The sequence below is a fragment of the Callorhinchus milii genome, unplaced genomic scaffold (assembly GCF_018977255.1).
Source record: "Callorhinchus milii isolate IMCB2004 unplaced genomic scaffold, IMCB_Cmil_1.0 Scaffold5, whole genome shotgun sequence".
NCBI classification, from domain to species: Eukaryota; Metazoa; Chordata; class Chondrichthyes; order Chimaeriformes; family Callorhinchidae; genus Callorhinchus; species Callorhinchus milii.
The window spans coordinates 61,150,764-61,178,605 of record NW_024704746.1 but is presented as its reverse complement, the minus strand read 5'-3'; the positions used below and the strand labels follow the sequence as shown (position 1 = coordinate 61,178,605).

General features: G+C 39.9%; 1 protein-coding gene across 7 annotated transcripts in view; it reads right to left on the bottom strand.

Moving 5' to 3' along the window:
- The window catches only part of sema3c (sema domain, immunoglobulin domain (Ig), short basic domain, secreted, (semaphorin) 3C), a 156,052-nt gene that overhangs the window by 40,401 nt on the left and 87,809 nt on the right, over positions 1-27,842 (bottom strand). For all 7 annotated transcript variants that reach the window (XM_007890927.2, XM_007890922.2, XM_007890921.2 and 4 more), the window contains one exon: positions 25,101-25,240. In XM_007890927.2, the coding sequence (XP_007889118.1) occupies positions 25,101-25,203 (103 nt within the window). In that variant the 5' untranslated portion in view covers positions 25,204-25,240. The remainder of the gene's footprint in view (positions 1-25,100; positions 25,241-27,842) is intronic.

Sequence of the window (27,842 nt, the reverse complement as noted above, 5' to 3'; positions counted from 1 at the left end):
AAGGAGCTAATCGTGGAGTCCTGTAGCTCAGTGGTTAGAGCACTCGCTTTGCAAGCGAGACACTTGGATTCAATTCCAGGCAGAGGGCGAAACCTTGGGCAAGTTTCCTTACTCCACACAGAGCGTAATAATAATCCCTCCAAAACAAAACAATAATAAATTGGTCATTTTCAATCCACGACTGTTTGTGGGACATTGTTGTGCGCAATTGGCTGCCATGTTTCGCCCACAAATATACTGTCAATTCACTTTACAGCATATTCTGTGAAGTGTTTTGAGACATCTAAAAGACGTGAAAAACGCTGTATCAAATGCAAGGATTATTATTATTATATCAAACGCAAGGATTATTATTATTATCTCTCCCCGCCACCACGATCACCCCCTCTTCCCTCCTGTTATCCACTCACCCTCCTCAGTTTCTTTCCCTTCCCTCCCCTAGCTTGGCCTTCCAATCAATATAAATAAACAATAATAACAACCTTACAGTTGGTATAATGCCTGTCACATCAGGAGGCCATCTAAACGCACTTTATAGAATACACTGTAAAGTGGAGTGACTGTGATCTGAGCCAATATTGCAATGTCCCACAAACAGCCGTGAAGTGAATGACGAATTTTATTAGGAGATTTTTGGCCAGGACACCAGGAAAAATTCCCATGGAATTAGACTGAAAAACAACTTAAAGGGATGTTTCAATTCAATGTATATTTATAACTAGTTTAATATTAATAGGAATAGTGATAGAGAGAAAGTGACAATGAGATCAACCACTCATTTTTTTTAAGGAAAAAAAAGTTTTCCGAAAATCACAACCTCAATGAATAAGATCAATGTCTTTAAAATGTCCTTTCACAGATTTGATGGACTGTATTAAATCTCTGGTGGTATATAAATGTGGTTGTGGTTCCTATTCAGAATGCTCTTCCAGCCAGCTAACCTTCGCACAATAGATATTCAACACAACACCAGTCAAGGGTGAAAATGAAAATTTGGTGCAGAGCTTGTCAAGACGGTTCAAGGCTCATCTAGAAATCTATTTCCTGAAATGTTTGTTGAACCTAATTATATTCAGGAGCTGTGAAATTACAGGGTTGTAAATGCGCTTGATTTCAAACGCTCATTGTCTAAATATAGGTCTTGGAATGGACTTAGACTGAAAGTTTTAAGTTACATGTAAGTGATGTACCTAGAAATTTGCTGCCAGTAACCATCTTTCTAATTTCAACTAATTCCATGGGAGTTTCTCCTTGTGTCCTGGCCAACAGTCCCCCAAGAAAACTGATCATTCACTTCATGGCTATTTGTGGAACACTGACTGCCACATTTATCCACAAAAACACACCATCACTGCGCTTTACAGTGTATCCTGTAAAGCGTTATTAGATGGACTCCTGAAGTGAAAAGGACTATATCAACTGTAAGGATTATTATTATTTATTACATATTGGTATAATATAAGTGCTCTGGGATGCTACCCTGTGTGCAGGCGCTATAAAATGCAAGTTGTTGTTGTTTCTCTGGCTTTTTAACTATGGAATATACTCTGAGCATGTGCTTGTTTGTCACTCTGATTCATTTGCCTCAGTTGTCTGATCCCATCTGGTCTGTTGAATCCCAGCTGGGCTGCTGGATTCAAACCAGATGTTGTGATCGCAGCCACTTTTATTTTGCTATTGTTTTTTGGCCAAGTAAGGGCTGAAAAGTCCGACAAACGATCACAAAGAAAACAACCTTTGCAGTCCTTCAGGCTTCAAATATTTTAGCTGTTTTCTTTCCCCCTGCAATTCTTTCAAAAATTGAGTTTGATAGGAATCCCGGCAAACTGATTCTTAACCTGCACTCAATGTTCACAAGGCAACTTCTAGGTTGCGGAAATAACATTTTTAACGCAGTGACGGCCAGACGGCTTGTTCCAATGACTTTTGTTTAACACAAATGAGAAATGCAAAAGAAAATTTGGATAGTGTGCAATGCATTGGGGAGAGTTGCCATTGAGTTTTCAGTGGATGCTATTCACTGTCTGAACGTACAGCGTCTCTAACCTCCCCAGCTATAGCACCGTCGACTTGATGGAGCACAGAAACAAGTCATTCGGCCCAACTAATCCATACCAGTGTTTACACCCCACAGAACCCCCCCCCCCCCGCCGCCCCACCCCTCCTACCCCTGTTTCCTATACCCAATGCACCTTACAATAATAAATAATAAATAAATATTGCTTGCATTTGATATAGCACTTTGTCACATCAATATATCTCAAATGCTTTGCATAGAGCTTTTTCTACATCCCAAATGTGCATTTGGATCCAATAAGCGAGAGAGAACAGTGTGCTAATATCCCAGTTGCCGAAAACCTATCACTGTGTGATGCATTCCAGTGAGTGTTGGACAAAGTGCCTTTTTATTGCAGTTTTGTTGATTTCAGTGGAATTGGCTTGTCTGACTGAGCTTCTTAGCAGAAACCTTGGATGCCTTCTGAAAAAGACAGACCACCTGGACTTGTGTCATGTATTTTATAAACCAATCCTTCCTGCTTAGCTCTTGTGAGCCTAAACTCATCTTAAGCTTATTTGCCCGTCTGCTCCCAATGGAGAGTCGCTAGCTTTGTGGAGACATTACACATGGTTTACATTTTGACTGGTGTCATTGCTCCCTTCGAGTTTTGAATTAAACTCACAAATCATTATCATTGAAGGCCTCGCAGGTTCCTGTGACTGTGGCTGCCCTGTTGGTAATCTGAAGTGGCTAACTTTTAATTTTAAATATAACTTTGAGTGTTTGCGTGTGTGTTTGCGATGCTATCCTCCATGAAGGGCACTATATAAATACGAATTGTGTGCGTGTGTGCGAGTATGTGGTGTGGGTAATCTCATGTACTCCAGTAAACCTTTTGCTCATTGGGTTGAAATGTGCACAAAAATTGCTCATAGGGTCCTTTAATCTTATCAAACAAATTGCCTACATTGCCATGGTCACTACATTTTACAGTAATATCTGGTGAAATGCTTTGAGATGTCCTCCTATTGTGAAAAATCCTATATCAAATACACCAATTATTATTATTAGCACCACGATCCGAAGCCTGAAATTTTTGATGGACGCAGCCTTAAGACCATTGTCTTAATATTTAAGATTGTGCAGAATTTTAGTTCCTCGATTCAATTTAACAAGAAAGAAAACCAGCTTCCAAAGTCTGAATTGGAAGAATTTTCTCAAATTGTGTAACAATGTTAAATTCTACAAATTTCAACAATCCCCACATGTTTATAGTGCATCAGTCACTTGTAGTGACTGTTTTGTAAACTAAAATAGTAGCCATTTGCACCACAAGGTTATAGTATCAGCTTTATCCCTTTTCGAATGGTGCCATCTTTAGCTTCCAATTGAACAGGCTGTCAGGACATTTTCATTCAAATGACAGCAGCACTGACTGCATTTCCTCAGTAATGTAATGGTGGTTCAGTCTAAACTATGATCTCAGGTCTTTGTGGAGGTGGTTTGAATAATAATAATAATAATAATAATACTGTAAAGTGAATCGACTGTATATTTTGTGGGTGAAACGAGTCAGTGAATTTCGCACAGCAGTTTCCCACAAACAGTCATGGATTGAGTGACCAAATTATTACTATTTTATTTTTATTTTTGAAGGGCGTGTTACTTCCGGAAAAGCGAGTCACTTGGCAAACTTTTGCCTCTGTGTTTAACCTCAGAGTTCTCCTCCTGAGGGGAGAGAGCGACGGTAACAGCGACTGAGAGCTGGAAATATAAATCAAGTTTCTCGCACTTCAATCACTCTGCCAATGAATGAGTCACTACATTCCTTCCAGTCAGTTTAAACCATGCATGAAACAACACGACTGCTCTTTATTTTGGTGCAACGTAGCAATTTCGGACAAATGGTCTTTACATTCCTGCCAGTTTATCACAAGCAGAAAAATATTATTTTTCTGTCCATTTCTGAAACTCTTACAAGAATGAACAGGTAGGGGAATTGTGTTATAATTTTGGTTTGATTTACAGGGTTTTATATCACTGAAATATCTGCAGATATAAACTATTCCAGAACGTGATGGGATATGAAAGAACACGAGAGTGACAAAACCAATTCAAATCTCGAAATAGAGTTAACATAATAAATTTCGCTTTTTAAACCAAATGCCATTCAGATTAATGTTGCAACAAAGAGACCCAAATCAAACCCACTGATCAACCGCTGCTATTTTATGGGTTACTTGGCGATGCAAAATGGGAAGTTTTACAGCTTTTGGTACTCGGGAGGTTGACAAGAAGAGGTTTTTAAGCAGATTGTTTTCATGAAAAAAAGCCAATGTTCAGCACACTTGTTTGACATTTCGAATATCCATTAGTCATGACATTTTATCTCTCCCTCTCAAAACATGACACATTCCATTTGCATTTCATTATCTCAAGCGCTTCATATCACTGAAAAAGTTCTCCAACATCTATAAACAGACAAGGTCTTTGACACTGTTAGATAGCACTGTTAACTAATAAATAATAAATAACATGCCCGCCAGAATACAAGAAAGACAATGTAGGATTTAACTGAATGAAGCTGGTCAGGGCTGGTGAAAATAAACTCGAAAGACAAATGTATTAAATAGGTTTGGTGGATGGAGGCTGGTGATTTTTGCTCCCCTTGTAAACTTACAAGCACTCGAGATTTCAGACTGAAGAGCACATTGTTTTGTGAGTCGAGCTAATAGATGGCTCTGGCCGATATGAAGCCTCAAACAGCTGTTTTAGCCACATCAGTCAGGAGAGGAGGGCGGTGAGTGATTTCTCCCAAGTATCTGACTTTGGGCCAGAATGAGAGAAGCGGAACTCTGCGTGGCTGTAATTACATGCACAGACATGACCATTTTCATCAATAACACGCTCATATTAAAGGTTGCTTCACGGCATTCTTTGCATTTTTCAAAGCAAAGCACCTCGCTTTACATTTCTCATGAGAATACGCCACCTGCAGAATAATAAAGTCCTAATAAATAATAAAGAGTGAAGTCTTACCACCTGGAACTTTAAGACACACATGTGGTGCACACACTTTACAAAGAGTGTGCGAATCCTGCAGGTTACGGATCATTTTCCTTTCTTTCTTTCTATCAATATTTCACCAACACTTTATATTGTTATTTCACTAACACTTACTAGATTTACTTGCAAGAACACCGGCATTCAGCTTAGTGCTTTGTTACTGGTTTCCCATGAGATAGGCGCAGGCTTAACTGAGCTTTAAATGCTGGTATCAAAGTTCAGTGAAGGCTCTGGATTGGCTTCAGGCCAAGTCATTGTAATGTGTGTGTGTGTGTGTGTGTGTGTGGGGTGGGTGGCGGGGGGATGATTGTGTGTGGGTGGGGGGGTGGTGGGGGAGATTGGGTGGTGGTGTCATTCATATATCGAGTGGGATATCGACAGAGCGGAATTTTCTGCAAATGTGAAAGTTATCACATCACGCATTGTATTTTTTCACTCCGTCCCTTTTGTGCAATCCCACTGATATGCGGTGGTAGAATTCGATGGTCCATATCTGCAAGTGCTGTATGAATATGCTGTACAGTTGAGAACATTTTTAATGCAATGCATCCGTCACAGTTATAATCCTATTCTAAGCAGTTCCGTTGGCTATAGACAGCGGAATGATTTCATTGCATACCCTTCACATTTCTACAATATTATATTTGTTTTGTTATTTCAGCTGGTGAGTTTCCACACTTTGCTTCCAACGCTTATTGGAGTTCGGATGATTGATATACGAATGACTAGTCCCATTGCTCACACAATGGTGGGTCAATGGCAGCCCATCCCAATGTGTTGTGTTCTGTGTGTGTAGGGATTTTCTTTTTTGTCCTACATTTTAGGAAAATTAAAGAGGATTAAAGGCCATGTTCAATTTGTGACAGATCAAACGAGAGAAAAAGTTGCTTGTGAGATTCAGTCAGTAATATCCCTTTGGAGTTATTTAAACACATTCATGAGAGCCAAGTTTTTAGAATCTACCCTTTAGTTATGACTGTCATCTGTTTGGTTATTTGTTTTAGGTTTACTCATGGAACAGTTTGTTCTAATGGCCCTGCTGCCCTGCCACCACGAAGCAGCCCAACCTGAGGCTAATTTCTTCTTTGTGAACCACATTTGCCTTCAAGTAGCTTTTTGTTAGGGAAGACGTGTTTTTTTCAAACGTTCAATGGGACATGTTTAATTGAACGCTCATCCTGTGTCCTCTCTATTGCAGGCCAGGCAGCCTTTCAGCAAGTTGGACGACTCTTTTTATACTTGTTCTCCTGCACTTGGCTGTCCAGTGATCTGTGAGCGCAGTTGGCATTGCAGACTCAATTGCTGGGGGCTTTTTCAACACTCTCAGGGTGACTCTGAGGACAACTTGAAGGTTTGAAAAGGGTTCATTTGCTCAACACAGTTAATTCTTGTCTGAGGCTAATCAATCGAAATGAGTAGCATTTCACTGCAAGGAGGAAATGAAAAGATTCAGAAGCCATCCGTAAAACATTGGGGATGTGGGGGGTAGGAAGAGGGGGGGGGAAAGTGGTGAGAGTGAGGGTCTAATTTGCAGTCGTTAGATAATTATTTGGGGAGGACAAGTTTGCAGGCCTATGGGGAGAGAGCGGGGGAGTGGGATTGACTTGGAAAGATCTTTTCAAAGAGCCGATGGGCCGAATGGCCTCCTTCTGTGCTGTATAATTCTATGATCATCACCAATTGACTCGCAAACTAATAAGTCTTGCATGAAGTCAGTCATACCAAAGTACAACCTGCTGCAATTCTGCTCCAACCACAATATAAAAATAATCATCATCATCAACATAATCCTTACATTTGATTTAGTGTCTTATTGTGTCATCGAGGCGTCTCAAAGCGCTTCACAGGATTTTACTGTAAAGTAGGATGTATTTATAGGTGAATGCAGCAGCCAATTTGTACACTATCGTATGCCACAGACAGCCATGAAATGAATAACCAATTTTACTGGTGGGGTGGTTGTTGGCAAGTAACCAGGGGAAGCTCTCTTCTCTTTTCAAATAGTGCCATGGGATTTTTAATGTCGACCTGAACAGGCAGACCAAATGTCTCGTCGATAGGATAGGGGTGCAGCACTCCCCCAGCATTGCATCCCCCAATCAGCCATCACTCTCACAGTATGCTATCACTCTCACAGTCTGGTATCACTCTCACAGCCTGGTATCACTCTCACAGTCTGATCTCACAGTCTGATCTCACTCTCACAGCCTGGTATCACTCTCACAGCCTGGTATCACTCTCACACTCTGGTATCACTCTCACAGCCTGGTATCACTCTCACAGCCTGGTATCACTCTCACAGTCTGGTATCACTCTCACAGTCTGGTATCACTCTCACAGCCTGGTATCACTCTCACAGCCTGGTATCACTCTCACAGTCTGGTATCACTCTCACAGCCTGGTATCACTCTCACAGTCTGGTATCACTCTCACAGTCTGGTATCACTCTCACAGCCTGGTATCACTCTCACAGCCTGGTATCACTCTCACAGTCTGGTATCACTCTCACAGTCTGGTATCACTCTCACAGCCTGGTATCACTCTCACAGCCTGGTATCACTCTCACAGTCTGATCTCACAGTCTGATCTCACTCTCACAGCCTGGTATCACTCTCACAGCCTGGTATCACTCTCACAGCCTGGTATCACTCTCACAGCCTGGTATCACTCTCACAGCCTGGTATCACTCTCACAGCCTGGTATCACTCTCACAATCTGATCTCACTCTCACAGTCTGATCTCACTCTCACAGTCTGGTAACAATCCTGCAAATTGAAAATAGTGTTTCAACTTTTATAAAGAAAACACAAAAGAAAAACAGATTTCTGGAGATAAAACTCAGCATTCCCATATGGATAAAAGTAAGCCGATTGTTTCAATATTGCACATCGCAGTGAGTCATTCTTTAGTTATTTTCACTCCTTTCTTAGGTGATAGCAGCTCTGTGCTATAGCGCTACAAGTGCTGAGCTCAAGAGTAGGAAAGCTCCAATGAGTGGGTCAGTCACAAGGGGACACATCAGCTCCAGAGGAATTGCTTGAGGCTGCCATGATATTGTCTGCAGCATCATAGGCAACATCAGTGAGTTGGATGGAGAAGCCTGCCTGGGAAGACAAGAACTGAGTCAGCAGGCAGATCAGTGAGTAATCTGCTCTGGTGTATGCTCGCAGGCAGTTTGCATAGTTGAATGCGTGTGTTATAGGGAATCTATCCTTTTGGGTAAAGCAATTTTGAATAGCAGCCCATATTTCTCTATGAACAAAACTGAGCTGGGAGTTCCTTGGCTCATGCAGGCTGGAGGCAATGTTGTAACAACCCTTACATTGGTACCTCATGTATCTTGTATGTTGTTGGAGGGTGAACTACCCTCTGTGGTTTAGTGCAGGTTGATACAGATAATCCTTGTTAAATTACATAGCTTCTGCTGATTCAATGCGACTTTTGCAATCAACTGATGTTAACTTTCCAGTAAACTCCAACTCTCAGAGCCCTCAAAGTCAGCAAATGATCAACTCAATTATATTCACAAGATCACAAGATTGGTTTGGATGATGAAGGCCTTTCAGCCCATCTGATCTCCTCCTTCCAGAATATTCCACTCCACTTTCCTCTCGTCACAGCATCAAGCTACCTTTAAAAATGAGTCCAGTGTCATGGCCTCAACCACCCTTCCTGGCACCCTTATTCCAGTTGTTAATTACCCCTTGGGTAAAGAAAAACTTCAAAGTGTCTGCCCTTTGCAACTCTGAATCAGTATCCTAGAGCTATATTCCCAATGTGTTTGTTCTCCTGCATGAAAGATTTATTGGCTTAATTTTATATCCTAACAACTATCCTGTATTTAATGGTACCACTAGAAAGTTGAACCAAAATATAATTCTTCCTTAATGATCCAAGTGCATACTTTTCCCCGTGTAGCTAATGTATACATTCCCACGTAGTCCTAAAATCCAGGGAGGTTTCTACAAAGGAAAGGTCATGTTAGAGGATGAGCAAGCGAGTTGTTAGTGTTGCCTATGGATTTGCTGTGCTCGCTCCTGCAGTTAGTACAAGATCGAGACAATAATGGGAAGGTGGCTGCTCGGGTTTCTTAGCGGCCGAAACAGTGACATTTGGGACTCTGAGCGGTGAGATACAGGCAAGAGTAAGGATCTAATGACACACATCAGTACTGTGGGATCTTATGGTCACATTAGCTCAAATAACTAGTTAAGCGCAGGCAACAAGTGGTAACACTTTGACATTTAGAAACTGCAGAAAATGAAAAACGCGCCACTGAGAAAACGACATTCCATTCTGAACGCAGTCAGTAAATCACCATATTTGTGTGTTGGCAATTGGACACTTTATGGGAATTTTCTGGCTACATTTTATCTATCACATTGAACGTTAGAGTACTGCATCCTCCTCAATGCACGAACGTGCTTTACCCTTCACTTTCTGCAATATGATGCCAGGAGATTTCAGCGAAGAGTGTGTAAACGGCAGCAGTTTTGGAGGATCATATCACTGGCAAGAGTCAACATTCAGCTGCTTGCGAAACAGCTGCCAGGGAGATGACACAATACTCCATCTGCTACAGTTGTCATACAAATTGATACCCATCTGCTTCTGTCTGCATTCGACACCAGCGATCGACTTTGCAGCCTTCTAACCCAGATACCTGGGCACTTACTGACAAAACATTTCAAGCCTTGCAACGCAACCTTCATGCACTAATGTAAGAAATACAGCAAACAGGTGATGTTTAAGTACAATACTGCCAGTGAAGCTGCAATATCTCACCTCTCAATCACCTGCTTGTCAATGACAGTTCCGTTTCATTGAAAAATGGCAATTCATCAGAGGCGTTCTTAGGTACTTAAGCAGATGGTCTGCCTATTCCTCTCTTGAGGGTGATGACCAGGGCACTCCATAATTTCCCATCCCTATACAGATGGATGGTTGCAGTCCAGCCCATCCCCCTCCCCCCTCATGTTACACCTGCCCTTTCTATCACAATTACTATGCTCTGTCTAATTTATTTGTTGCTTGCTTTGGACATCTGCTCCTGAGTGGCCAAGTAAACAATGTTCTCCCTTCCGAAGAATAACCATCAATAAACTGATAATAGGAAAGGACCATAAATAACCAGAAGGAGAAGTGACATGTCAGACACAACTGTTGTAAATCACATGCGATTTTACTGTTATAGATTTAACATAGGAATTTGAAGGATAGGGCAGTATTAATGCCTCTGGTTGAAGAAAAGATACTGTATTATTATAGCACCTTATACAGTGAACATCTTTAAGTGCTTTTCCTGTATTTATTGTAAATGTAGAGACATATTTTTAAGGCTATGCACACATCAAGATCCCACAAACACCGATAAGGTGAAATGCTGGTCAGCACACTTGAAGAAATATCTTTCTCTATTTAGTGTCACAAGATCTTTAATATCTATCTGAAGAAGAACAACAAATCACATTGTGTAGCCTTTTACGTGAGGAGGACGACAAGCAGAGGAACCACAATTTAGTTTCTCATCAGAAGGGCTGCACCTTTGACAGTGCACCCCCAGCACTGCACTGGAACGTTAGTTTAGACTCTGAACTTCCAACACTGGGCTTTAACCTTCTGACCCAGCATTGCGTGCGATACCAACTGAGCTGAGATGATGCTTGTTTGATTGTGACATATAACAGCCAAGAATCTAGTAATAGGAATACAGAACCAAAATATGTCTGCATATTCCATATGATCTTATTGCACCATTTAAGCAATCATGACAATCCTACAAAATGCAATGTAATGAACTTAGGATATCTTAAAGAAACCTATAAAATTTTCGTTTGAAGTCAGTAGAGTGTTTTGACTGGGGCTCTCTCTGAAAGTATATAAGAGCTTGTAATAGTAATCTTTCCATTTCATATAGCGCCTTTCACGTCACAAGCATGTCTCAAAGCACTTCACAGGAGTTTTACTGTAAAGTGTAGTGTATCTTAATGCAGCTGAATGTGGAAGCCAATTTGTGCACAGCAATGCCCCACAAACAGTCATGAAGTGAATGACCAATTTTGTCAAGAGGATTGTGGACCAGAAGACTGGGAGAAATCTGTTCTCTTTCCAATACTGCCATGGGGTCTTTAACATCAACCTGAACAGCTAGACAGGACCTTGGTTTAACATCTCATTTAAAGGATATGGCCTGCAATAATGAGGACTCTTCTAGTACTGTATAGTACCTTGGAATGTCAGCCTGTACAAAGGGAATTCAATGTCCCAATGTAGGGTTTGAACCCACAAGCTTCTGATTCAGAGGAAAGAGTGTGACCATATATAGTGACCAGATACCAGCAAGGAGTTTATCCTGAACAATGTCGAAGGAATCAAGAAGAAATTAAAAGATCAGTTTCCCATCAGAATAGATTTTTATTTAAAAATCTGGTTGTAGAACAGAACACAACTATACATTATTTATATAGAGAGACATAATTAGGAAAACGCAGTGCTCATTTTAACCATAGAAAAATGTTTTTAAGATCAATTTTACATCTGTTCCCAGTCAGTGATCATATAATGTTTGGAGTCACTGTTTGGCAATGATATAAAATTGATTTAAGAGCTGGCAAAATAGCTGCATTCTATATCACTCTTGTCTCAGTGACCAAACCCTTGCTGAGATATACTGAGATTTTTTTCACCCCTCTCCCCCTCCCCCTAGATTTTCCCAAACTAAATCATTACTTTACCAAATAAGTGTATCTTCCCTCAACACCAGTGCCACTGATAATGTTGTCGATGACTTTGACATTTCAATCTGCTTAAATGCTGCATCAACAAACAACACCGTTGCTTGTCAGACCACTATCAGAAATGTGACATATGCAAGAATATGTGGGAGACCACTGTCAGCCCCACTGACATGCATGTTGATTTGTGAAGTGTAAAGAAAGACAAAATCCAACAGTAACATTTCTGCAAATGTGGGCACACAAAATAAAGTTTTCTACATTATAACAATAATAATTCTTGCATTTGATACGGCGCTCTATCGCATCTTTGAGACGTCTCAAAGTGCTTCACAGAATATATTGTGAATGGGATGACTATATTTTGCGGGCCAATTGCAGCAACCAATTCCGCACAACAGTGTCCCAAAAACAGTCGTAGATTGAGATTTTTTTGGACACATTATTACCCCCAGAAAGCGATCCGCCAATCGACTATCAACCGACTGATAATTAGTAATTTAACTAACTTATTGTACAGACAACATTCTAGAAGCGGAGATTTTAATTTAAAGGAAGGCAACCCTTTCTTTTTCAAAGGGAAAGTTTCAAATTGTAAAGAGCATTGAACCCGTAACCAAAAATATCGTTATGGAACAGGATGATCAGTAAGATTGAAGCAATTACAGGAACACTCTAATAATGCAGTACAGGATCAAGGTTGAATTTTGGACAAATTAGAGAGCATAGATTGTATATTTACTCAGTCTAACTCAAACTTCTACCCAGGGTGAGAAGTTCACAGAAAATCAGTGTTACAGATGCTCTGTGATTGAAAACACATGTCTCACGAACAGTTCGAAACTCAAAGGGTTAATAGGATTTGAAATTAAAAAAAAGGAAACAGAATTAGTTCCCTGTCTTGCCCACTTTTCCTTGCTGCTTCCTTATTTCGGAATCACCATTTACTCACGGATCCTTTATGTTAATCTCTCCTTCATGTAACTATGAGTATGTGTGATGTGAGGTGCAAGAGTATCATCATTGCTGTGTTAATGCAAACACACTTAGTGGCTTACTGACAACTTGTGTTATTCATTATATTTATGGTTAGCAGACAAACTAGAATCTGCTCTATATGAATGGTTAGTGTGTGCTTCCCAGCACATCCCTACACTTAATATACAAGGAGAGGCTCTTGATATAGACCCAGCCTGGTTGTGGGTATCTGGCACATGCATTTTCAAAGGAAAGCCAGTGATTGATGTGAGAAGTCATTTATTGAATGAGGTCCTGTCTGCAGATGGATGTTAACGATCTCGTGGCACAAACCGAAAAGAGAAAGATGTTTCTCCTGCAATCCTGGACAATAATTCAACATATAAAGTTAACCATTCATTTCAAATTAAAAAATAATAATCATCCTTGCATTTAATGTAGCACCTTTTTACATCGGGAGGATGTCTCAAAGTGCTTCACAGAATATACTGTAAAGAATAGTAATGGTGTGCATTTTGCAGGTGAAACCTGGTAATCAACTTGTACATAGCAATGTTTCACAAACAGCCTAACAGTAAATTTTATGTGAGGGGGATTTGACCAGGACCCAGGAGAAACTCCCTTCTTTTTTCAAATGGTTGATTGTGAGGTAATGCTGTGAACAAATTGGCTACTGTGTTCATCTGTAAAATACACAGTCACTACAGTAAATTCTAGGAAGTGCTTTCAGAGGTTTCGACAACATGATAAGGTGCTACATGAAATGCAGGGATTTTTTTCTAAGAAGGTTTCACTGCCGAATCTGTTAATTTGTGAAGTTTTTTTTAACAAATATACTCTGAATTAATTTGCAACACAACGAACAGAACTGTGAACAAATTCTGTTAATTTAGAAATGCAAGCCCGAGGGAGGGCTGAACAGATTAAATGCAGTATCGACGACAATGAATGAAATTGCATCTCTTGTCGAGTCGCAAATAGAAACCAATCTGGACTCAAATCAATTTGGCAAGCTTCATTGGCTTAGGGTATTGCCATGGTAATGTACACTATTACCATGTGTCAGCCTGCGTCGCTAGCATTCTTGCCTCTGAGTCAGAAGGTTGTGGGTTCATACCTCATGTCTCGGCTGACACACCTATGTAATGCTGGGGGTATGCTGCATTGTTGGAGGTGTGGTACTTTGTCTCAGTCATTAAACCAAAGTCCTGGCTGCTGTTCATGTGGATATTAAAGATCCCATAGCACTATTTGAGTAGAGGGTCTTTTCCAACAACCTCCCAGATGAAACTGATCACTCACTTTATGGCTGTCAGTGGGATATTGTTGTGTGCAAATTTGCTTAGTCTATAAAATTCATGGATTCTAAACTTTACAGTGATTCCTATCAAGTGCTTTCAGATGTCCTAGTGATGTGAAAGGCACTGTATCAAATGTAAGGATTATTATTATTCAGCAATTTACCATTGTTCAATATGACTGACATTATAAATGAGGTCATTTTATATCCCATCAATTACAAATGGTAAATCCACAATGGATTAAAAACTGGATTAAAAACTTGAAGATTGTTTGAAGACTGTGTTATGCCCATGGTGTAGCATTGATTTCCTGCTATTATAGGCATTTTACTATTTGAGCGAGATTTGTTTTACAGCTTTAGCTTATGAATGGGTCATCCGGGTCACACATTGTGCCACCAGCTATATGATGATGTATCAATTCAAGAAACATTCAAAGGCAAAATATTTGAAGATCGATAATATCGGGTGGGGTGAAAGGGTAATGCATTCCAGTGGAGGAGCTAAAGGCATATTAGATTCCTTTAGCGTATTGGTTAGTGCACTCGCCTCACCAGCGAGAGGACTCGGATTCGATTCCTGGGGGGAGTTTAGGCAAGTTTCCTTACTCCACACGCCTCTGTTTAGCTAGCAGTACGTAGGAACTCAGTTGTTAGTCGATTGGCAGATTGCTTTCCGGGGATAATAATGTCTCAAAAAAAATTAATAATAATTTGATCACTCAATTCATGACCGTTTGTATGACACCGAGTGTGCAGTTGACTGCCTCGTTTCGCCCACAAAATATACAGTGAATTCATTTTACAGTGTATACTGTGAAGCGCTTTTGAGACGTCTCAACGACATGATAATGCACTATACCAAATGCAAGGATAATTATTATTATTATAGGAGCCCATAGGTTCAATGGGCTGAATGTTCTCATTCACTGCTGTGATTTCTAGGATTCTCAACCAATTAGCTGTACAAGGTGAATAATTAAAAAGTCCAGCAAAAGCAAACACTTGTCAAGCATTCAGTAAGTAGGCAATGATTCTCATGGGGGAGTTGGATCTATTGAAGAAGTATACTAACACTGCAGAATATAGATTTATGGACTCTTGATTATTTCCTGCTTTTGATCTCCCTTCCCATAGCAAGTTTTCCTGATTTACTGTTGGCAAAAGCTCTTCACTACATGAAAAACGCTGTAGGCACACTTTGCTACAAGGGGAGAAAGTCATATATTCAAACTATTAAAACAAGTTAGCAAGTCCCCATGGTGTCAGGTGATATTAGATGTTGGTAGAGTCTGGCACAATGTATTCACAATTTTGTTAATGTTAGAAGCAAACCATCGAGAGGAAATGGTGCTGAAAGTGTATTTTGCCTTTTCTTCACAGCTGGATGCAGTGCTGCGTTGGCTGGTGTTTGGATAAGGTCTGCTGGTCTTCATGAGTGTTAAGCATCACATATTACAAGGCTTTGGTGCTGTGCGAGATGGTCAACGCTAATGCAGAAAAAGGTCAAACAGGTCACATAATGCGGAGAAGAGAATGCAGGCTTTGAAATTGACCAGTGGGTGAATTTGTATTCCTTAAAAATTATACGAAATTTGAACAACATATTTACAGGAGCACATTTGCTCAGTGGTATTAGAATCCAGCATATCTATAGGTTTATTTTACACAAGCCAAACTTCTCAAAAAAACAAATGTGTTTTTAAGGAAAAAAGCTGATGTATTAAAAACGTGTGTAAGAAATGGGAAAGCAATGCTCAGTTGGCAAGTTATGAATGATTAGGTCCTGCAAGCAGAGGGCAGATACTGAGTTGGTTATAGCACCTCGAGCTTCCTGAGCTATTGCTGCAAAAAATGCTGGCTGTGTTTATTCTGGGTGGGTACAGCAATGATGCCTCAGATACTCTCTCCAGTAAACTTGTCCTGTGCATTCTGCTGTGGGAAGCAATGTAGACAATCACTCCACTTCACAGTCAATCCTGTGAAGCGCATTGGGATGTCCTCCCCACATAAAAGGTGCAATATCAAGCACAAGGATTATTATTATAGCCAAACCACTAGCTGGCCTGGTGGGATCTCTTCATTAAAGTGTTTAGGTTTCAGCATCAGGAAAATCTCAGTGATTGCCATCCACTTGATCAGGCAAATGGGACCTATGTCAAAAGTGTTGCAATCTCTTGAAGATTGAGCTCCTTGACAGTCTAGCATTCACTGCGCTGGGAGCTCTCTGTGTATCTGGTAGGAACAACATGAGAGTGAGCTCATTGCTCATTACATCAATTGGTATCCTTTAGCCATTACTGAGATAAACTGAGGAAATTGTTCCCCCGTGTATTACAATCAGTGGAAAATCTACTCGATGAATATCTCTACTGACAAAGTTGTGATGCTGACATTTCAAAATATAATGCCCCTTTCCTTTTATGATTCACAGCTATGTTATAAATTGTGAATAATTTTAAATAAATCCATTTCAACAAAGCTCCCATGTATTTGGAATTAAAGTTCACGTGAAGTTATGCTGGGTGAGAGGCGAACACAAAATGTGTGCTTTTACACTGAGATTTGTATTCACTTTACACATCTCTGATTAGCTCCAGTTAACTCAAAACCATGTTTATCTGTCTACCTCCATATCCGCTACTTTCCGGCAAGCTAACTCAAAAAAAATCTATTACCGATAATTGCCTTTACCAAAGGGCATGGTTTGAATGGGCTAATAAGGCACTAGGGTGGATAATTTGATCACTGAATAATTCAGCACATGAATAAATCTCAGGAAGGATGAATAGAGAGCCTGTGACGAGGTAACCCACAAGAGCAATGGAAAAAGTACAGCGAGTTCCAAAGAGTGGGGCACAGTATCGCTAGTAATAATAATAATAATACTTGCATTTTTCGATATAGCGTCTTATCCCATCTTCAAGACGTCTCAAAGCGCTTCACAGAATATACTGTAAAGTGAATTGACTGCATATTTTGTGGGCGAAATATGGTAGCCAATTGTGCACAGCAACGTCCCACAAACAGTTGTGTATTGAAGTGACTGATTTATTATTATTATTATTATTATTATTATTATTATTAACTGGGTCCAGCAGATATGCAAGGGATGGTGCTTTCTTTCAAGTGACATTGAGCAATTTTCACATTAATTCGACTTTTTATCAGTTTCAGAAAGTCATGTTACTTGTGGTGGACTCCTTCTGAGATAATACGCTAAATTTGCTTCTTCTCCTATTTTGCTAATGATTTTATGACTTTGTTGGAGATGTAGAAATTCCAAGAGACCATTTCTGACCAGGAACGAAGCTTACGTTAGCCTGACTGAACATTTCACTTCTGTTAATTTACACGTTATCCACATTTGCATTAGAATCAGCGACCAGAGGAACATCGCTTCTTGGGAGTTATAAATTGGCATCTCCGGATTTGTTAATTGCACTAAGACAATTCATCACTTCAAAGCAGTTAGAAATACTGTACAGTGCTAAAGTAAAAGGGAATAAAAATATTGAATCATATTCAACTCAGTGAATCTTCTGCCTGTCAGAACAGAATAGCAGGAAATTATCATGATTTGTCAATCCAAGACCTGAAATACTGGGAAGGTAACAATTAAATGTCAGCCTTGCCCGAGTGACTATGTCACACATTTGTATTCGGCCCGTGGGCCGTAAGTTGGCCATCCCTGGTTTAGGGGGACCCTCCAATGTGGTGTAGGAAAACGTTGCTTTGTCAGAGATGCTGTTATTCAGTTGAGATGTTAAACTCAAGTCCTGTCTACCTAGTTAGATGAATTTTAAAGTTCCCATATCACTCTTTGAAAATAGAAAGCAGTTTATCCTGGTATCCTCCAGATAAAGTTGGTTGTTAACTTCAGAGGTGTTTGTAGGACACTGCTGTGCACAAATCGGCTTTTGCATTTGCCTACAAATAAGTCACTACATTTTACAATCAATCCTGTCTAGCGCTTTGAGATATTTCCACAATGTCATAAAATTCATCAAATTGAAGGATTATTTATTATTTTAATTAACAGAACGCCTTCTTGTTTGAAATGCTTAATGACTGCAATCACTATCAATATAGGTTAAGAAATATATTTAACTATTGTGCATATAGTTCCACATTTCATGTTTAGACTCCTTCTTAAATGATCAAACAAGAGAAAAAATTATTTGTTTGAGCAAATATTCTGCACTGTGCACTTTGTACTTGACGCTATATTAATAAGGAAAATGTCATTTGTTCCCTCTTACACAAGAACAGGGTTGTGTTCAACAGAAGCAGAACCAGTGTGGATGTGTGTAGGTAATGTAAGCAGGAGCACTCTGACTGACTGGGTCTTTTGTACTCAGAATGAACTGCAGCTTAATTCCGCTCACTGATATAAATGGGGTGCATGAGGTTGTCATTCAATCCACTAGTTTCCAGGGAGAATATTCATAAGACCCTTAAGGCTGTAATCTATGTGCACCACTGAATCCGAACAGGAAAGGCAGGCAACGTTATATGCTAATACTGGGTAAGGAAATCATGCCAGTCAATTTGACAAATACCTGAGCCAACATCCTAGAACAATGCCAACATGTATTTTGCAGGCATGAAGGTGAACTCTTTTTTAAAGACTGCAAACATTAACAAACAAGATCTATCCGTTGTGACCATATCTTAAAGTATAACATGGAATATCTATCCAGATACAGAGGCAAGGAGAATGTACCTTCAGGAGTTTCTCACAAGAGATATGCTAAGGAGGATAGAGGACTATATCCATAAGTAAGAGGTAAAGCTCACATCAAGAAAAACAACCACACTATCCCTGGAAGTGTAATTTAGATCTTTGAGTATTTCCCATGTGTAAAATAACCGAGAATAGAATTTAACTAGGAACCAACTCAACAAACATCAACCAGTTATATCACAAACAAGTTTAATGCCCTCTTGTAAACATCATACTCCGCATTGCCAGTTTACCTCATCAACTTGCTATGGGCTGGGCAAGTCTGAGTTCAGCCAAAAACAGGAACAATTCAGCATTTAATTAGATCTGCCTTGTGTCCAGTGTACAACATCATACAACATAGCAGCTTTGTTCAGCATGTGTGGGTCCTCAGATGACAATTCTGAAGCTGTTTTACCTTTGTTCTTTGTAAAGTGCAATGTCACTTGGACTCTAACCCAAAACTTCCTTCCTTCTATCCATTAATACAGCATAATACAGTATCCATATGATGGTTGAAAGCTCATTACATCAACAATGCTCTATAAATAAAGTGTCTGAACCCCTGTACTACAGTATAGAAGGAAGCAGTAACCAGAAAAGAAAGTAGATGTTGAGTCTCAGATTTTCTCTGTCAACAACAAGCTGTTCTAATTCAGGAGGCTCTATGAATGGAAATGACAAGATGAGATCATCCAAGTCCACTGGCCGGTATGGAAACCCATTTCCCCACATGAAATGCCTGTAACATGGTAAATGAGAGTGATTTTTCCAGCTACTCTTGAGTCATCCTCTAAACACGCTGACAGTAATATACATAACATTTTTATTTGGAAAGAATTGCAAAAACCAAACCCGCTTCCAAATTTAAGAAGAAATTGCAGAATTTTCCAAAAATTCTTGCACTGAACCTTGGTGTTAAAAATAATGGACTCTTGGCTATGTCCACAAGGAATTTGTGGTATCAGGATGTTCCACAAAGCGGCATAACTTTACCAGATGTGTGAGCTGCAAAACAATTAGACTTTTTCTCTGCTCACCCACTCTGCTTGGTTAACCTCAGGCTTGCTGAACATCTTTGCTCTCACCGCACCACCATCAGTGCTTGAGCTTTTAGACTCTACGCCCTCTGATGTCTAGAACTCCCTCCCTCTACTGCTCTGTCTTTGTCATCAAGTCCCACTCAAAAATCTACCTCTTTGGACATGTCTATGGTTGCCTCACCCTTCTCCCCTCTCCATCCTCCCGTCTCCTGCTTGGTGTCCTAAACGCTCAAGGTACAGGGCTCTGAGATGTTATCCTATGTGAAGGGCGCTATATGAATGCAAGTTGTTATTGTTGATGATGTAGTATCACCAATGAGTTCCCTAATAATCCAAATCAAATGTGCTAATTTTTTGCAGATAGAATTTCCGTGGGCAGCTTCAAGAGCCAATCAATGGGTTCTAAGGAGATTGTGCACTTAAGAATGTTTGAAAGAACATTCAATATGAAACTTATGAGGGATATAAACTATTCAATGCTACAAATAGTCCAGTCCATCGGGGAAGAATGACAAGAATGTAACGTTCAGTTTTGCCCCTTCCCATAGGAATCCTTCTTCTGTGCTTTGCTTTGTGAAATCAATATATTGTGGAGGAGCCCTTGGTGTTTGGTTATCCTGATATATGATCTGCAGGCCGGGTGTAATGTGTTAATGTTATATTGTTACAATATGTGTGCTGCAAACATTCGCTGCACTGGTCTGGGCTTTTTTCCACAGGAATGCATTGGATTGGATGCGGCACAGCAGATATGAACTATCGTTTGGTGTTAATTGCTGATGGTGCCAAAGAGAGTTTAGCTGCGTGGCAGTACCAGGAAGCCAGTACAGAGCTGTTGAGAAATCCCACTCCTTTGGCTTCTGGGAAAGGGTGAGGAAGCAATGATAAAGTCAGATAACATGGCCAAACAGACTAACGAGAACATCATGGAATAAGAATATAATAATAATAATCCTTGCATTTGATATAGCGCTTTTCACGTCGGGAGGACGTCCCAAAGTGCTTCATAGAACACACTGTAAAGTGAATTGACAGCCAATTGCGCACAGCAATGTCCCACAAACAGTCGTAGATTGAAAATGACCAATTTTATTATTGTTTTTTGTTTTGGAGGGATTATTATTAGGCTCTGTGTGGAGTAAGGAAACTTGCCCAAGGTTTCGCCCTCTGCCTGGAATTGAGCTCAGGTCTCTCGCTTGCAAAGTGAGTGCTCTAACAACTGAGCTACAGGACTCCACATAATTTGCCCTCCGTCCTTTTTATATGGAAGATTTTAGTTTGTACACATGAGGGAATTAAGAAACTTTGTGTTGGTTTGGAGAATGATTCTGGGAGGAGGACGAGAGAGAGAGAGTGAATGTGAGGACTTGAGAGTCTAGCTGAAGGATCTGTTATAAAATTGGTGGTAGCGCACGTGTGTGGTTGTGTGTGTGGGAGAAAAAAGGGAAAATGGAGTAACACTAGTTGCCTGGGAGGAAATAATGTGTAACTGCATTGCATTAGACATTAAAAGCTCAAATCCCACCTCATGACCACTATTCTGTTGGTGCCTTAGATTTGTGAATTGCAACTTCTTGTTTGCCCCTGAAATTTATGAACCAAATTTGCTAGAAATAAGTGATCGCAATATAAGAATAATAATCCTTGCATTTGATATAGCGCCTTATCACGTCTTTGAGATGTCTCAAAGCGCTTCACAGAATATACTTTAAAATTAATTGACTGTATATTTTGTCGGCATAACGCGTCAGCCAATTGCGCACAGCAGTGTTGCACAAACATTCAGTGACTAAATTACTATTGTTTTATCATTTTTGGGACGGAGGGATTACTACCCCTGGAAAAGTGATCCAACTTACTGCAAGGTAAACAGAGGCGTGTGGAGTAAGGAAACCTGCCCAACATTTCGCCCTGCCGGGAATTGAACCCAGGTCTCTCGCTTGCGCGGTGTGTGCTCTAACCACTGAGCTACAGGATTGTCAAAATATCAAATGCCAGCCAGGCCAGCAAACAAAATGTCACATTTCCTTTGGATGAGACATTAAACTTTGGTTCTGCCTGCCTGTTCAAGCAGACATTAAAGGTTTCACAACACTACTCAGAAAGATAATCCCGGTGTTCTGGCCAACAAATCCCACCCAAATAAAAGAAACATTCACTTCATGGCTGTTTATGAGACATTGGTGTGCACAAGTGGGCTGCCGGTTTACACAGTCGCTACACTCAACAGTAAAATCTGTAAAGTGCCTTGAGACGTCTCGATGACGTAGTAAGGCCTGTATCATCATTATTTCAGACCCCAGCGTTCATTTGATTCAAGATGAGAAGAAAAAAAAAGTTAGTTTTGGAACTGATACTGATACCATCTGTAACATTTATGCCATTTTCCCTTATGTTATTTTGACATCCTCTTGCTCCATAGCTCATGACCGACAAGTCCCCAGTGTAAATACAGCATTGTGTGGTGAAGGAGGAAGTTCTTTCATACACAAGGATACAACAATAGGTGTAAACCAAGAGATTTGTATCTTTTACCCTGAAGTAACTCTATGGTGAGTCCAGACTGACAAGATGCCTTTCTGTTGAGCTGTTAAGAAGTTAAATTTAATAATAATAATATTTGCATTTGATATACAACAACAACTTGCACTTCACTTATACAGCACTCTCCACATGCTTGAAAACCTACACCTTTTGATGTTTTTCCTCACCGAAATCCATTGCAAGTTGTTGGGTGAAGATCTGATTTCTTCAGTACAATTGTCACTAAAAATAGAGGCAACTCCCCAGTGTACATCCAGATTGATTTTCAATCTAAGCTTCTCACTCAAACTGGAGTTTGTCAACATAGTTCTGCTTTCAAACCTCTAATTTGTGGTATTTCTTAAGAAATTTATATTAAGAAGTGAGTATGCAATTTATAATATGCAATAAAACTTGCACTTGATCCTCGCATCAATCACCAGATTCCTAACATCGACAGATTTGCCAAAGAAATTTTAGAAATTCAATAATTAAACATTTCTGTAGCGATCAGCCTAACAAAAGCACTGCAATACTGTGCTAGAAGACTGAACCCTTTATGATAGAATACAATTTACATTTATATTGCGTCTTTCATGTTGGGAGGACATCTCAAGGCACTTAAACTCTCACGCTTTATTTTCACATAAGAGTACTATTCAATTTTCCTGCACTTTGTGAGGCAAACAACACTTTGTTCTAAAAATCATATAATTATTGAAATACAAGTCACACAGTTAAATGTACTTTCAGTTCCTCTGTAACTATGCATTACCTTTGCTACTTTTACAAGATCACACAAGCTTATGGCATTCCTTCTCTGGTATATAGCATGAACATCAGTAAGAAGATGAGATAGTTTATAGTATAACAAAACAATAAAAGCAACAAATGTCTAGTTGTGAGTCTAAGGCAATAATTCAATTTCAGAGGATTTTCTGATGTTTATAAACCTTTTAAGCTTTGGTCTTCTAGTTTACATTATCTTTAGAACTATGCAATTTTGAACCATTCCCTTCTAGCTCACCGCTGCCAGAAATGTATCAGCTAAGTAATAAATGGAGACAGACTTTTAAATGATTTTGCAAATTAAAAGGGAAGGTTGGGGGGTGGTGGGAGCCAACAGAGAAAAATAATAGTGGGAAGGTGATGTTGAAAAGTGACTTCCCCTTTAAATGACTGAAATCAGCGCTGGGTAAAATAGTTTGCTATGGGTTTGCTGGGGGAGGTTTGCAAGTAAACTTATACAATTATTCGATTATTACCAAAGTGGGACTGACTATCTTCCATATTTGGTATAGTTGTATATTTACCAGTACAAGTTTAGTCATCTAAACGTGTACAATGAGCACATGATTGGGTGATTAAAAGCCTGGCTCAATTAGTAGCACTCTCACCTCTGAGTCATAAGGTTGTGGGTTCAAATCCCAAACCAGACTTGGAACCCATTAAGTCCATTCTGACATTCCAACTCAGTGCTGCGTCATTGGAGGTGCCGTCCTTCAGATGAAACATTAAAGTGAGTCCCGTTTGCCTATTCAAGTAACTGTTAAAGATCCCATGACTTTATTCGAAAAGCGAAGGGAGTTTCTCTTGGTGTGCTGACCAACAATCCCCCAAATAAAATTGGTCATTTTTTTCATGGCTGTTTGTGGGACCTCATTGTGCACCCACAAAATACACAGTCATTCCACCTTACAGTATATCCCGTGCAGCGCTTTCAGACGTCCTCCCGACGTGAAACACACTATATCGAATGCAAGGATTATTGGAGACGTCTCAAAGTGCTTCACAGAATATATTGCAAAGTGGATTGACTATGTATTTTGTGGGCAGGATATCTTATCATCATCCTCATGAAGGGAATACTTTGGATTGAATAGTATTTCCTCCCTTACATACTTGTTTTTTCACCTGACATTCTTCAGTCTTCACCAAGCTGCTTCTAAAAGCCTGTGTTTCCTTGGATGCAATTCTTAAATCAAGACACTAGAAGTGATGTACAGTATAAGCCAACCCCATTCTACGACAACACAACAACAACAAGATTGCATCTGGACAGTTGGGTCTGGACCCGAGCAGGGGGGAAATGGTCAGGGTGAGGGAAGGGAAGGGAGGGAGCGTGGAGGGGGTTGAGATTCAAGAGGGGAGCTGAAGGCACAGCGGATCTCCTGACAGGCAACACCTGGAAATGCTTCAGGAAGTTATGTCAACCCTGACCTGATAATCCCAAAAGCATTGAAGAGTGGGCATTTTTATAGTGCGCCCTATAGTGACTGATTGTATAATGCATTATAACTGGGGTCGGCCTGTATTAGACAAGGGAAACAACAAAACAAGCAACATCTCAACACGCATGTTTACTCAGCAGCTCAGCACATACTGTTCTTGGTTCATCTACAAATAATGTTACTTGGCATCTCTTATACACCAGTGGGTCACTTAACAGCTCTACATACATGTTGCTCAGCAGTTCTACAAAATAATTACCCTGTGTCTTAACAACTACTTGTGGAAAGATTGTATCAATAAATCTCAATATGTCTAATTAGACCGTGGTCACTATAAATGTAAGACGCAACCCATACGCAGATAATGCCACATCAGTATGAGTTGCCTTCAATTTATTTGGAAATGTTTGCTAATACTGTAGTTCATAACAAAGTTGGGAGGATTGGACCCCGCTGGCTTAAGATATGAAGAATATGTTTTTTATTAAAAGTGCACTTACCTTCAAATGGGAGATACACTCTTGGCAAAATCTGTTGATGGCTGAAAGCTTTGCTGGATCCCAGACAGATTCCCAGAAGCGTAAGATAAAATAGACTCGTCATGTCTCGAACTTTCAATTTTACATCCAGTCAGAATAAGCTGCAGGGAAATCAAAACGTATTTACAAACATATCACAATAAACTCGCAATATGGGGGCAGCATCTTAAATAATTCAAATTATTGAATTATAATAATAATTGAATAATCATTCTTGCATTTGATATAGGGCCTTTCATACACCTCAAAACGCTTCACCGAATATTTGCTATAAAGTGTAGTGACTAAGTATTCCGTAGGTGAACGCTTTGTCATTTTGCAGAAGAGCAAAGCCCCACAAATGGCCATGAAGCAAGTGACCATTTTGGATCATTTTTAAAAAGCCAAAAGGATATTGTTTCTGCCTGTTTCATACAAACACTATTGTTTGCATATACATGTGTTTGCATGTGTGTGTGTGTGTGTGTGAGTGTATGTATGCATTTACATAATGATGAGATTCAATCCAAGCACCATGCTGGCTGCCACCGCCATATACATTTTCACAAAAGTACAGTATTTCCACTGTATTTCTCTGTCAGCCTGATGCTGAAACTTAGCTTACAGTTTAGCCTCTGAGCTGTATATAAAGTCCTCTTCAAATGGCAGAGTGCAAGTTTACAATGTACTACTTCAGAGTACAGCTAAACAATGAACAATGTACCAACCTGAAGACAACTATGCAATGTATTACCTTATAATATTAGTATCAGCATTTTTTATAATAGCACAGTTCAACCATAGGAATCTGCAGTACTTGGATTATACAATGTACAATGTTTTACAATGGAACTGTTCAACTGTATAATACACAATGCTATTTTGAAATGATGCAGTGCAATTTTACAATGGATTACTAAATTATAATGACAATGAAACTGTACAGTACTATTTATAATGGGTATAAATGTACAACCGTACAATGCAGAACTGGATAACGATAGATATTGTGCAATTATTTCAACAGAGTATTGTGATACGCTTTGTTTCCTTCAATCCCAGCAATAATAGGGCACTGCATATGAAATATGCGTGCAGCCTGCAGTCTTCTGAAGGTTAAATATTTGCCTTTGAAAAGATGTCTTGTACTGAGCAAAAGCTACCAACCTTCAGCAATCTTCAGAGCCATGCTGCCCTATTATTGCAAAACGTTAATGACCTCTGTGGAGTTTTATATCCAAGGTCACAACACTTGGGAGGACCACATCAATGTCAACACAAGCTTGCGTTCTTAGAGCTTTTCACAGGTCACTGGTGCAGTACTGACACATTATTGTGCTTTGCTATAGAGGAGATTTTGTTCCCCCACCCTCTCCCACCCTTTAAAATTAATTGGAAGCATTTTAAATAACTCTTTACATGGCTTCACATGCAGTGGAAAGTAAAACTGCAGTGGATTAGAAAGTCTAGAAGGACTGCTGAGAGCAATGATATTCGCAGACAATGGTCTGTGTAGCGAAGGCTGGCTGGCTAAAGAGAGTTTTGTTCGACCATCAGGGAGCACCAATTTTTCGTGAAATGCAACATATGGCAACCAGGCTTAGAAACCTGTGCTTGTTAACCAACGTCTTGATTTACAGCTCAATATCCCATTACATCCATTTGTCTTGCATGCAAAAATATGTCAGTTAAATGTTTTATTAGCATTCAACATTGGAGTCCAAAACTTCCATAAGTGTTATGTGAATAATTCATCACTTCATATTCTGAGCTGTCCAATAATTACAACATTGCAATGTACATCCAGACTTTCATCTTCAATTATCTGGTTGCAGTGAACTGAAAACATCTGGAGTGAATCTTTTTCCAACTGATTTTTCAGATCCTTATCAGCATTTGTGTCAACAACAACAACTTGCATTTATATCGCACCTTCACTAGGATAATTTCTCAGTGCGCTTCACAGTGGTGGGGTGGAATGATGGGTGGGGGCGGGGTGGTGGGGATGGGTGAGATAAGATAAGCATAGGCACAGGCAAAGAGGTTGGCTTTGAGGTGGAATTTCAAGATAAATAGAGAGGGGACGAGGCGGAGGCATAAAGACTGAGAACTCCAGAGGTTGGGACGCAATGATTGAAGACTCGGCCACAAGTTGGTGTCAATATTGTGAGGCTGTTTCATTTTTTTAAAAATAATCCCTTAACATCTCGCATGGTCAGATCGTTTCGTCAATATGCTTGGAACCAGAAGGTCCACTTGATCAGACAGATGGGACCTCAGTTTAATGTCTCATCCGAAGGACGGCACCTGTGACAATGCAAATCCACCCTCCTCGTCTTGCATTAGAGTGTCATCTTGGACTGTGCGAGTTCGAGTCCCGATGTGGGCTTTGAACCCACAACCTTCTGACTCAAAAGCTGCAGTACTACCACTGAGCCAAGCTGCCACATAAATTACTGCCATGTATAAAAATATACTTCTTGAGTGAACAACAACAAGATTAGATTTGTATAGCGCCTTTCACATCGGGAGGATGTCCCAAGGCGCTGGTGAAGTATGTAGGGTTTTTCTGGGTTTGAACTGGGTCTTTAAAACAATAGATTTAGTTTTTGTGATTATATGGTGAAGAAATAAGAGGGGTAAATTGGACTTTTTTTAACACTACCTTTGTTAGGAAACTTTGAATTTAACATCCTTAAAACAAAGACTTCTATGATTTCCTGC